The sequence below is a fragment of the Lepus europaeus genome, chromosome 12, assembly GCF_033115175.1.
Source record: "Lepus europaeus isolate LE1 chromosome 12, mLepTim1.pri, whole genome shotgun sequence".
In the NCBI taxonomy this organism is placed as follows: Eukaryota; Metazoa; Chordata; class Mammalia; order Lagomorpha; family Leporidae; genus Lepus; species Lepus europaeus.
Window position 1 is genome coordinate 28650167 of NC_084838.1, and position 13485 is coordinate 28663651.

General features: G+C 41.9%; 1 protein-coding gene across 3 annotated transcripts in view; it reads right to left on the minus strand.

Annotated features, from left to right (window-relative positions):
• The window catches only part of SLC44A1 (solute carrier family 44 member 1), a 223322-nt gene that overhangs the window by 155872 nt on the left and 53965 nt on the right, over positions 1-13485 (minus strand). For all 3 annotated transcript variants that reach the window (XM_062207835.1, XM_062207834.1, XM_062207833.1), the window contains exon 2: positions 8579-8668. In XM_062207835.1, coding sequence (XP_062063819.1) covers positions 8579-8668 — 90 coding nt within the window. The remainder of the gene's footprint in view (positions 1-8578; positions 8669-13485) is intronic.

Sequence of the window (13485 nt, forward strand, 5' to 3'; positions counted from 1 at the left end):
TTACAAATGTAACATATATATGCTAAAATGGGACACTGACATATTTTCACTTAAGCCACTGAAACTTCTAAGTAGCTTCCAGAAGCATCAGCGTAGAGAGGCTAAGAAAGCTCATGGTGGGGAAAGGAAAGAGAACAGTGAACTAATACGATGGGAAGAAACCATGACTATAATCCTAGGGACCTCCCATATGGTACAAGCACTGACAATGTGGAACTAGGCCAGATATAATTAAAAACACAATCTGCTTAAAAAGAAAAATTCTAATCCAAATGCAGGATTTCAGAGAAGAAAAAAATGTGACACATGAAATTAAAATAGGGTAAGAGAAACTTTACAGAATACACTTCATAGTTTAATGGCTCCACAGAGAGGAGAGGAAAAAGGCATTCAACAGAAGAAAATCACATTAATGAAGCAAATGATAAGGGGAATGAGGAAAGCTTTTATGAGCATGTGGTAGGAAGCAATCACTTGAGAGGGAGTAAGCCTTTTAGTAAGAAAAGAAACAGGGCTAAAATCTGAAAATGACTGAGCTGCTGAAGTGCTTTCAGGACAGCTATTTTGAGAGAGAGGAGAAGCAGAAAAATATACTCAACAACAGGAGGTGATTTGAATCAAATAAAGGCATACAGGGATGGTGGGTCAGCGGTAAGACCCAGCAACTAATAATACCTAAGAGGGAGAAAGCTAATTTGCTAATGAATAAACTGTGTCATTTTCCTTTCCTAGCACAAGGTCTAGTTCTAGTTAAGAGCTTTTATTCAGTTTCATTCACTATTAGTCAAAAAATGAGACACACTTATTTCTCAAGCATGTTTGGATTTCATACCTAGAGCCTTCACTAAGCAACTGAGCAAGGCAGAAGGGCTTAGTTTAGTTTAGGGATGTGGGGTGGATTGAGGGGCGTTTATGAATATGGCAAATAGCGGCCGCTGCTATGGTGTAGTGAGTTAAACTGCTGCCTACGGCACTGGCATCCCATACAGGCATCACTTTGAGAACTGGCTGATTCACTTTTTTTTTTTTTTTAAAGATTTTATTTATTTATTTGACAGAGTTACAGACAGTGTGTGAGAGAGACAGAGAGAAAGGTCTTCCTTAAACTGCTTCACTTCCTAAGTGGCTACAACAGTAGGAGCTGCGCCGATCCAAAGCCTGGAGCCAGGTGCTTCCTCCCAGTCTCCTATGCGGGTGCAGGGGCCCAAGCACTTGGACCATCTTCCACTGCTTTCCCAGGCCACAGCAGAGAGCTGGACTGGAAGAGGAGCAACCGGGACTAGAACCGGCACCCATTTGGGATGCCAGCACTGCAGGTGGAGGATTAACTTAGTGTGCCATAGTGCCAGCCCCTGATTCACTTTTGATCCAGCTCCCTGCTTACATGCTTGGGGAAGGATTGGGAGATGGCCCAAATACTTAGGCCCCTGCATCTATGTAGGAGACCTGGAAAGCTCCTGGCTCCTGGCTTCTGCCAGGCTCAGCCCTGGCTGTTGCGGCCATTTGGGGAGTGAAGAAGATGGAAGATCTTTCTCTCTGCCTCTACCCCTTTCCCTCTGTAATTCTGCCTTTCAAATAAATAAATAAAATAAATCTTAAAAAAAAAAGTTTCCAAATAAAAAGATAGGGAAATAAGAGTGATGCTACGGCCTTCTCCCAGGGATTAATGAAAAACTGATTTTCCTTTCCCAAATAACATCATGTTTACTTCTGTCTATCCCATTTCTCAAAAGTGCTTGGAGTTAATCTCCTATTTATTGATTTATAAAACTTTGGAGTAACATTTGGCTTTTGTTCCTCATCTTCTGTGAACCCTAAGACAAAAAGGCTATTAGGACCCAGCAGATCCAGTAGGATTAGAAGGTCTGATGCAGGGGTGGCGCCGTGGCACAGTAGGTTAATCCTCCGCCTGCAGTGCTGGCATCCCATATGGGCACCGGTTCTAGTCCCGGTTGCTCCTCTTCCAGTCCAGCTCTCTGCTGTGGCCTGGGAAAGCAGTGAAAGATGGCCCAGGTGCTTGGGCCCCTGCACCTGCGTGGGAGACCAGGAAGAAGCTCCTGGCTCCTGGCTTCAGATCGGCACAGCTCGGGCCGTTGCAGCCATTTGGGGAGTGAACTAATGGAAGGAAGACCTTTCTCTATGTATCTTCTTCTCACTGTCTGTGACTCTACCTCTCAAATAAATATTTTCAAAAAAAAAAAAAAAGACTTTAAAAAAAAGGTCTGATGTAGACAATATTTATGCAAACTAAAAAAGATTAATTTTTCCGCTAACCTGCCAGATTTCTGAATTTTGTTAAAGTGTAATAGGATACATTGCTTGAAGAAAGAGCAAAGAATTAAAAAAAAAAAAAATAATAATGATTGGAAGTCTAGGAAGCATCCACTCAATTAGCATTTATTGAGTATACACAAACTCAAGAACTGAAATGTTCAACAAAGAAAATAACAGGGCAGGAGGGAGAAAGCACAGAGGTGCCCAGTTTCATGGGCAGCTGGAGCAATGAAAGGAACACAGTCACCGAATCCTGAGAACTGGTCCTAGCATTGTCATGAAAACCCATGATGATGCTTGGTAAGTAGAGTTACTTATTGAGAGAGTTACTACTCTCTGAGCAGGTTTCCTAACTGGTCTCAAGGACTGGAATGATTAAATTTTAAAGCCATGCCCTTCCTCTTTCAAAATTCTATAATTCTAAGAGGAAAGTAGATATACAGTAAAAATGTTAAGAGTAAACTTACAGGGAGCAGTATAAATCCATCTGGCTTACTGCAGTGACTGAGGGGGGAGAATTAAAGATTGATTAAAAACAAATGGATTTCCCTCCCACTGCCCCAGCCCCACCCCCCCCCCACCATGCTTCTCCTGGATCCCCCTCCACAGCACCTACCAATCAATCAATAAATCAATAAAGCTTTCCTCTGAGCAAAAAAAAAAAAAAAAAAAAAAAAAAGGATTTAACTGGACTGTGCTTTTAAAAATGGCTAAGAGAGTAAATTTTATGTTATGTACATTTTATCAAATTTTTTTCTTTAAAAGGGACTTAGCAGAAAGTAGGTAGTATTTTGGATCAAGTAATCTGACAGTCATTTCTGCCATGCTGTTCTTCCAACGCTGGCAAAGAACAGACCATCAAAGAGGGGACTAAATACTGCAGTGAACCTCTCCCTTTGTGCTATATGCTCCATAACAGTTAATGAGGTAGAAACATCATGCCCTGGAAACTAGACCAATGCTATAAAATAAAAAAGGCCCTTGAAAGCGGTCTGAAGGGACAACCTGGGCAATGATGTCTCCTAAATCCAGTTCTACTCCAGATCATTCTCAAAAGTTCGCACACTGCATTTCCAACTGCTTATTCTTACTCACAAATTCTACATGCCCAAAACTCATTTTCTCATTCCACATTTCCCCAAACCATTTCCCTCTCCTGTGTATATCCTACCTCCATTTGTGGCATTGTTATCTATTAGACGGAACATGGAAGTTACAGAGTGGGAGGGCTCTTTAGTTTCCCCTAGCTTCCTAGGGCCACACTAGAGGAAGAGGCAATGCTAAGCTATTTGGTCAGAGTCTGGGAAACTGCTAAGACCATGCTTTGCTTTTGTTTTGTTTTGCTTTTGTTTTTGCTTTTGCTTTTGTTTTGTTTTTGCTTTCTTTTGTTCCTAACTCCAGACAACAATGGGGCCTCACCTTCTTCCTCTTTTCTCTGAGGGTCACTGACTGTCCCCAGTATAATCTTAGACAAGTTATTGAATACATCTCAGACCTCTGTTTCCTAAGTCATATATATATAATAATGTATACTTCTTTGAGTTGCTGTGAGACTTAAGTGATTATGTGTCAAATGCTTAGAACAGCATGTAGCTCATAGTAGGTTGCAATGACTATCATGATAAGTTTCAGGGTTCCCTACAACTTCTATGTTCCATGGTGAGTCTCCTCTATTAGAGCTATCCAACCACCTCTCTTTGCTGCCTTTTTGTAGTAACATCAGTCCAGGCAGATTTGTTCCAGGTAGATCTCCGTTTTCCTCTGTTTCTCATATATACCTTACCTGAAGACACAATGAGGTCAGGCATTCCTAGACAGTAGGTACTTTAGCCCACATGGCCCAAGCTTCATTCCACAAGTCATTTTTACAAGTGAATGTTTTACTGGGCTTAACCAGGTGCGCGCTCATCTACTAATGGACTGGTAGTTTGTTATCCATCCCACTCCTGTTCCCTCAAGTGTTCAGAAACTGGTCGAGAGCCTAGGAGGAGCTGGGGTGGGATCTGAGCTAAGAACTCTTCCCTGAACCCCTCACTTAAGAAGCTTTGCCATCCTTGATCTGTCACTAGCCTGCAATATTTTCAGAAGTTATTTATTTATTTGAGGCAGTGGACTGGGAGGGGAGAGAAAGAAGACAATGAGCACACACATTCCCATCCACTAATCCTAATAGCCTGCAATGGCCAGGCTGCGCCAGAGTCAAAGCCAGGAGACAGGAGCTCAATCCAGATCTCCCACATGAATGGCAGAGATCCTAGCAAGTACTTGAGCCATCACTGCTGCTTCCACAGAAAGGAAGTTAGAGTCAGGAGCTGAAGCCAGAGAGTGAGCCCAGGTCTCCCAATAAGGGATGTGGGCACCTTAACAGCTAGGCTAAATGCCCACTCCCAAAACAAGTAGTTTTAAAAGGCTCCAACTGATTTTAATGTGTAGGTAGGATTGAAAGCTACTTGTTTACTATCTTAATGGAAAACAGAAATTGAGAAGTCCAATTTTTTAAAGCAGGGTAAGCATATGCTTAGTAATTTCAAAATATTGATAAAACTCAGGAATGGAAGCTGACAGCTCTTAAGAAGGCCAATAGAGGGGGATGCCATTGTGGCACAGAGGGTAAAACCACCATTTGTAATGCTGGCATCCCATATGGGCACTGGTTTGAGTTCTGGCTGCTCCACTTAAAATCCAGTGGCCTGGGAAAAGCAGTGGAATATGGCCCAAGTGTTTGGGCCCATGCCGCCCATGCTGGAGACCTGGATGAAGCTTGTGGATCCTGGCTTCAGCCTGGCATAACCCTGGCAGTTGCAGCCATCTGGGGAGTAAACCAGCAGTTGGTAGTTCTCTCTATGTGTCTCTCCCTCTCTCTCTGTAACTCTGACTTTCAAATAAATAAATATTAAAAAAAAAAAGAAAGGAAAGAAAAAAATATGCCTGTTCCAATTCACTTTGAAAAAACACTCCAAATTATAGACAACTCAAGCATAGAAAAACTTTGAAACTGGGAAGAAATAAAGGAAAAGTACAAATATTGATGAAGAGACAAAAAGGTATAAATGAAGATTTAATGAAGATGAGTGAAAGATACTAATATTCAAGAATGTTTAAGTGCTAGTACATAGATATCAAGGAGTAAGCAAAGAATTACAGGGAAAGGCAGAGGATAAGGAGATGGCTGCAAGATGACAGAAATAACCTGTAAAAGCAACAGATGACCAAGCCATTAGATGAAAGTTCCAGTTCCTATTCTATCTTTGCCTCTCATCACACAAGCTAATATTTGCCCTACTATAGCTTGTCTACAAACCAAGGACAAAATCCATCTTATAGGATAACTGGGAAAATTAAATGAGATAAATACACATATGAAAGTGCTGAGCATACATTCGTGCTCATCAAATGTTTGTTGAAAGCTTCTTCTAATAGTACTATAGTACGAAATCCAAAGGGGGTAGAGACAAGAAGCATACAAAAATCATGTAAAACTAATATTCAGAGGCCAAAAACTGAACCTCTGTTGAGCCAACATGATGGACAATAGAACTTTAAAATTTCTTCAGTTTCTGCATGGCAAAATTTTATATTAGCTCAATTCACTGAAAGTAAGCCATATAAGAATCATTCCAAAACAAATAATATTATGCTTGCACTTAAAAGTACACACAATGGGTCTTAATTACCATCACATGGAAATCAACATTATATTAATTACAATTACATTAAAACGTTTCAGTAAACAAATAACTCCTAACTCTCAAGTCACTCCCAAATCAGCCTATTAACATTAATGATTGCACTTTTCTGAGCAATTTTAGCACAGAAAATCAAAAGCACCTCAGGCGGCATGGTACATGTTTTTATAAACATCATTTTGAAAGGTCAGCTGCTATTTGTCCCAGGGTTACATTCAGGGCATGGGGAAAGGCTGCAGACTATTTCTATTATCAAAGAATCTTTTCCACACTCTGCATGAATACTCTTGCATGCTGCATTTCAGTTGCCACTTCATTAAACTAAGTAAACTGCTGAACAATATCTTATAAGTTGTAAGATAGGAAATGGTTATTTTGACCTTTTCTAAACATTCTAAATCTGGTGAAACGACCCTTTTTTCTTTAAAATGAACACTCTTCATTTTACTGGATTTAGTGTATCTATTAAATTTTATTGCTTTCTTTTCCTTGGTTCAGCAGCAGAATTGGAACCTACAACTCTGTCTGTTCACCATGATTAGGGTTGCTATGTGATTCACAAATGGCACTTGCAAGGTGGATGATGACAGAGAAATACAAAATATGCTTTTCCTGAAAAGTCTCTATAAAGACATGGGAAGAAGGGGATTAAAATACTCACACATGGAAAAGGAAAAGGTTCAAAGGTAATGTAATTGTATTTTGAGTTCTAAAATGCTCTCAAAGTCCCCTTGAGGAACAAGAAATTGGGAGGTAGGAAACAACATTGGCCCAATGTTCACACTTGGGCTCTGTTCCTAGCTCAGCCATTAATGATCCATGTAGCCTGGGGATGGTTGTTGCCATCTCTGGGTTTGATGTTTTTAATCTGGAAAATGAGGGCGACAAACCAGACGAGGATTTCCTTTTTACCTCTACACATGAACCAGCTGTAAACAACTGTTTTCTATCTTTTCTCAGCCCCGGCACAATGGCAGTGACTCCAAAGCCACTGAAGTCTGTGTCAAAAAGTCTTAATTGTGGGCAAACAATTAAATAAGCAGACCCCCATCACCCTGTACAAGGGACTGTGCTCCATCCTGGATACTCAATGCAAAATCACCACATCCCCTTGTCTCTAGGCAAGAGATGGCACTTATTACAGTGATGCAACACGGCTCTGTGTGGACAGAAATGGGAAGCAGCAACGATCAACCACTCCCATCTAAGATGAACTGGTCAAAGCTATCATTGACCAAAACTTCTAAAATTTTTTTTTTGACAGGCAGAGTGGACAGTGAGAGAGGTCAGACAGTGAGAGAGACAGAGAGAAAGGTCTTCCTTTGCCGTTGGTTCACCCTCCAATGGCTGCTGTGGCCGGCGTTTCGTGCTGATCCGAAGGCAGGAGCCAGGTGCTTCTCCTGGTCTCCCATGGGGTGCAGGGCCCAAGGACTTGGGCCATCCTCCACTGCACTCCCGGACCATAGCAGAGAGCTGGCCTGGAAGAGGGGCAACCGGGACAGAATCCGGCACCCCGACCGGGACTAGAATTTGGTGTGCCGGTGCCGCAAGGCAGAGGATTAGCCTGTTGAACCACGGCGCCGGCCCAAAACTTCTAAATTTATACAAAGGAATATTAAGTCCCTGAGAGGAGAGCTGACCAGACCAAAGATAACCAACAGGCTTGTATGACTGAGTTAGGTAATTAATGAAGACTACTGACTCCACGGCTGTGTTCTTCTTGCCACCCCTTTAAGATCACAGTTCACAGAAATTCATGTCAAGTGACCTGGCTTTCTGAGGAATCCTTAATTTCAATCTAAGTTTTCAAGTACAGGAAAAAAAAAAATCAAAATACACCAAATACCACTTAATTGTATTAAGGGGCAAATAACCTGCCTCAATTTTATCCCAGACCCTTTAATTATAGGCAATATAGGAGGGGTAAAATACACACACACACACACACACACAAATTATGCAAGGGTACTTCAAAAAGTCCATGGAAAATGGAATTGAAAGGTAAGTTTATTTTGGTATAAGAATGCTGAAATGTATATATAGCTTTTTCATAATATGAATTTTCTATAAATTTTTTGAAGACCCCCCCCATATACATGTATTTGACTTTTTTTTTTTGCCCCAAAATAAACCTATCTTTTAACTCCACTTATTCAATCTATATAAAAAAGCTTCCTCTTTCTTTTTATTTTTTTATTTTTATTTTTTTTTGACAGGCAGAGTGGACAGTGAGAGAGAGACAGAGAAAAAGGTCTTCCTTTTGCCGTTGGTTCACCCTCCAATGGCCGCTGCGGTAGCGCGCTGCGGCCGGCGCACCGCGCTGTTCCGATGGCAGGAGCCAGGTGCTTCTCCTGGTCTCCCATGGGGTGCAGAGCCCAAACACTTGGGCCATCCTCCACTGCACTCCCTGGCCACAGCAGAGAGCTGGCCTGGAAGAGGGGCAACCGGGATAGAATCCAGCGCCCCAACCGGGACTAGAACATGGTGTGCTGGCGCCGCAAGGCGGAGGATTAGCCTGTTGAACCACGGCGCCGGCCAGCAAGCTTCCTCTTTCAACCAGCTCCCCATCACCCTTCAGATCATGAGTTCAGGTGTGGCCTGTCTGGAGGTTTCCTTACCATCCCAATGCAGAAGAGGATAAAGAGCAGCAGCCAGGGTAAGTCCGTGCAGCTACGGTCCTCCAGCGGCTTCCATTCTCGTTTGGAGCTCTAATCAAACATACAAAATAAGAGGCAGCATGTTAAGCTGAGTTAAAATTAAAGATGTATAAACACACCGTTTATACCTGGTTCCCCTTTGTGCTAGACAAGTTTCTGCTGAACCTGTAAGACACAACTCAAATATCTGTCACCTGTTCTGTGAAGGTTACAGCAACTTCCCTGGCCAATGCTCCATCAGCCACTAGTATTAAGCTCAAGGCTTTTTTGTTCCACCCATTAAAGTAGTCAACATAGTGAATTATTGATTTTATTTAATACAAAGTGTTCCTGGCAGATTCTGCGCCTCCCAAGGAAAAACATCAGAATCATTTTCCAGTATCTAACATGATGCCTTAAGTTCATGATATGTAGTCAGTAAGGATCCTGAATAAACAAACAAACTCTTCCAACTTCAATCTTACTGCTACCTTTTTCTTTGTATGTCCAATGCTAGACTTAAAAATAAATAAGTAAAACTTTTTTTAGAACACATTCTCTTCTAGGAAGGCAGCCCATCACAATGAATTCCTATTCAGGTGTAGAGTCTTATAAGTCAAATAAAATTCAGGAAGGAAAAATTCAATTTTTATAGACAGATCTGAGCAACTCCTAAACCACCATCCGTGGATTTGCATTCTGCTCCTGGAAAATGTTAGAGTTTCCAGATCAAACAAATTCTGTAATGGAAGAACTAGAGGAAATCTAAAAGCTAATTTGCAAAGTACTGAATGGAATTCCAATTGCGTTTTTTCTTACTGCAATAGTCTTAGGCTCTAAGGTCAGCTTACAAATCCCTTTTAATAAAAATGTAACTGAAGTAATACCCCTGAGCTTTCTAGTGAATCAAAATCCCCGAGTCTCACTCCCTCTCCTAGAAGCAGTAAGCAGGGAAGGGAGGGAGACGGGTCACCCTGGAAAACACAGGAAAGGTTTCGGCAACAAAAAGACTGAGGCCTCCAGTGGTTTACAGGACAAGATCCAGGAAGCCATCTAGGGAAGTCCTGACAGTAGGGAAGGGCACTAGCAGAAGGGGGCTGGAGATAAGCGGGCCCTTGAGTATAATTAGTAGAGTGCAATCAGACTTAGTTCTCCTTCCTCTAAAACAGAAGTTTTGAACCATGTATCCTTTGACAACATGATAAAGCTACACATTCTTTTCTTGAAATATAAGCAAATTCACATAATTTTCACAAATGTTTAGGAAATGAAGACCTCAGGTTAAAAAACTCAACTTTAGGGGCTAGCACTGTAGCAATGCAGCATCCAGATGAGCTCTGTCTGCTTCGCTTCTGATCCAGATCCCTGCTAATGCACCTGGGAAATCAGCAGAAGATGGCCCAAGTACTTGGGCCTCTGCATTAACATGGAAGACCCAGAAGAAGCTGCTGGCTCCTGGCTGCAGCCTGCCACAACCTTGGTCATTGTAGCCATTTGGGGAGTGAACTAGTGGATGGAAGACCACTCTTTCTATCTCCTATTTCTCTCTGTAACGCTGACTTTCTTTCTTTCTTTCTTTTTCTTTTTCTTTTTTTGACAGGCAGAGTGGACAGTGAGAGAGAGAGACAGAGAGAAAGGTCTTCCTTTGCCGTTGGTTCACCCTCCAATGGCAGCTGCGGCTGGCGTACTGTGGTCGGCGCACCACGCTGATCGAAGGCAGGAGCCAGGTGCTTCTCCTGGTCTCCCATGCGGGTGCAGAGCCCAAGGACTTGGGCTATCCTTCACTGCACTCCTATGCCAGAGCAGAGAGCTGGACAGGAAGGGGAGCTACCAGTACTAGAACCCGGTGTGCTGGCGCTGCAGGCGAAGGATTAGCCTATTGAGCCACGGCGCCGGCCATGTAACGCTGACTTTCAAATAAATGAATCTTTAAAAAAAAAAAAAACCTCAACTTTAAAAATATCTGCTGGTGTTGTGGCATAAAGGGTTAAGCCAGCTCATGCAATGCTGGCATCCCATACTAGAGTCAGTTGGAGTTCCAGCTGCTCTACTTCTGATCCAGTTCTCTGCTAATGTGTCTGAGAAAGCAGTGGAAAATGGCCAAGTACTTGGATCCCTGCCACCCAAGTAGGAGACCCAGATGAAGCTCTAACCTCTTGGCCTTGGCCTGGCCCAGCCTCAGCCATTGTGGCCATTTGGGGAGTGAACCAGAGGATGGAAGATCACTCTCTGTCTCTCCTTCTCTCTGTAACTTTGCCTTTTGAATAAATAAAAAGAAATCTTAAAAATATATATTGAACTAATTGATTATGAGGGCAGAGAATTTGAGCTACAGCCACTTTTTCCTGACCACTAATGTGTTAACTAGACAAATGCCTTGTCACTGTTCGATTGCTACAACAAAATCTCAGTTAGCTTGTTCTCAGACACCCACACAAAAAAACAAAAGAGCACTAGTTAGTCATGGAAAAAAACCTTATCCCAAGGCTCTAACTAGCATTAAAAACCAAGAATGAGTAGGCAGTTTTATTCCAGGGGAATGCAGCACTATGGCAAAATAGATAAAAACCTCTGTCTCTCCCTGGTTCAGTCATTAGTTAGCTCCAAGACATTAGATTAATTACTTCATCTCTCTCAGCAGCAGGAAGGAGTTATATTGGATCTCCTTGGAAGTCCATAGACTCCAAAAGTCTATGATCAGGAATGTACTCCTGTGAAAATTTTTGTAAGGGAAAAAATTAAATTAAAAAATTAAAAATGTCACATTCTTCCCTGTGTTACCAGAACAAGAATGCCTATGTTGTGGTCTGCATTTTGGAAGACAGTTGCTCACAGTGTGAATAAAGACGTTTCTTTGTATTAAAGTAATTTCAGTCTTGAATAATGCCATTTCAGTAAAATCACACAGAAATTGAACACTTCTTTGATATTTATTCTCTGGTAATTTATGAGGCAACAGCTATTTTAAAGTACTCTGTCTTAGCAGTATACACAGGGGCTGGCACTGTGGTATATTGAATAAAGTCACAGCCTCAGTGCTGGCATCCCATATGAGTGCTGTTTCGAGTTCTAGCTGCTCCACTTCTGATCCAGCTCTCTGCTATGGCCTGGAAAAGCAGTAGAAGATGGTACAAGTCCTTGGGCTCCTGCACCCCATTTGTGGGGAGTGAACCAGCAGATGGAAGACCTCTCTCTTTCTCTCTGCGTCTGCCTTGCTCTAACTCTGCCTTTCAAATAAATAAATCTTAAAAAAAAAAAAAAAAAAGGGCCGGCACCGTGGCTCAACAGGCTAATCCTCCACCTAGCAGCACCAGCACATCGGATTCTAGTCCTGGTCGGGGCGCCAGATTCTGTCCCGGTTGCCCCTCGTCCAGGCCAGCTATGGCCTGGGAGTGCAGTGGAGGATGGCCCAAGTGCTTGGGTCCTGCACCCCATGGAGACCAAGAGAAGCACCTGGCTCCTGCCTTCAGATCGGCGCGGTACACTGGCCGCGGCGTGCTGGCCACTGGAGGGTGAACCAACGGCAAAGGAAGACCTTTCTCTCTGTCTCTCTCTCTCTCTCACTGTCCACTCTGCCTGTCAAAAATAATAATAATAATAATAAAAGAAACAGTATATATGGAGGGTTGGGAGTTGAGGGAGAGCCTCAGTTTGATTGAGTAGCTTCTTTATCCAAAAGTATTTTCTTAGTATTTTTATCTTACACCAAAATTCAGTTTGTTAATGCTTATATTTTCACTTGTAAGATATAAACAGTCAACATCTCAGCAAGTAAATTCAACTTGCTGTGGGTCATTTCTTTGCCAAATACATAGACCATCTCTCACTGTGGATAGCAAGGGAAGGGGTGTGGGATTACACGTAAACAGTCACTGAGTCCAGAGTAGAAGGGAAGACCCAAAGGATAGATATCACCCTCATTCCAACAGAGGATGCCTTCCCAGAAAGGGTAGCTTACTTCTAAGGATAAAATTTGAATAGCTGTTATCAAAAAAGAACTACTCATTTTTATTATTATTAGCCATCAATATTTGCTTTTCAGATAATCCTCTCCCTAGAGTTAAAGAATCTTTTTAACAGAAGGAACCTTCTACCAAAAGGGGTAAAAAGAATATTAAACTCTCCTTCACCCTTATACTTAATAAAATTTTGACTTCATGTTGGTACATTTCATTTTAGCGACCATTTTTAATGCTTTCAGCTATTGATTACTATTAACCAGATACTAGACCCAAAGCTTTATATACATTGTCTTCTTCCTTCAAAACAGCTCCATCCCTATGTCACAGATGAAGGAACTCGAGATCAGAACCTAAGTAATCAGCCCAAGGATTCACAGCTGTGCAACTGGGCTTTGCCCCCAAGTCTATGACTCTAATCAGTTCCAATAAGACCATTATTCATTTGCACTAGTCAGCAAAGAGCAACTGTCTGTATCACAGTTTCTTCACACAGCAATCTGTGGAAGCTACCCCAGTACTTTAACACCATATACGTGCAGAGAGACTGAGGGCGATGTGTTATAAGCCACAGAATATCTCAAGTGAGTCAAGAAACTCAACAGTTGACGAACTTTAATGATTCTTTAACAGATTTAACCAAGTGGTAACTGGATTTAATGCTGTCTGTTTCTTCCAATAAAATTTCACATTAATGTAGCAAATGTAAAGCATTTTGCAGGAGCACTTTTAAAATATGATTTTATCCCTTCTCAGATTCCACATGAAATTAATAAGACTGTCAATAAAGGTCAGGTATCACAATTCTTAAAAGAATCCTGCAATTTAGGAACTAAATAAATAATGGAAAAGTAATCATACATTCTCTTAAGGAGAGTGACTGAGAGCCACAGGAAGGGGAGAGACAGGACTTCTCCAGCAGAAAACAGT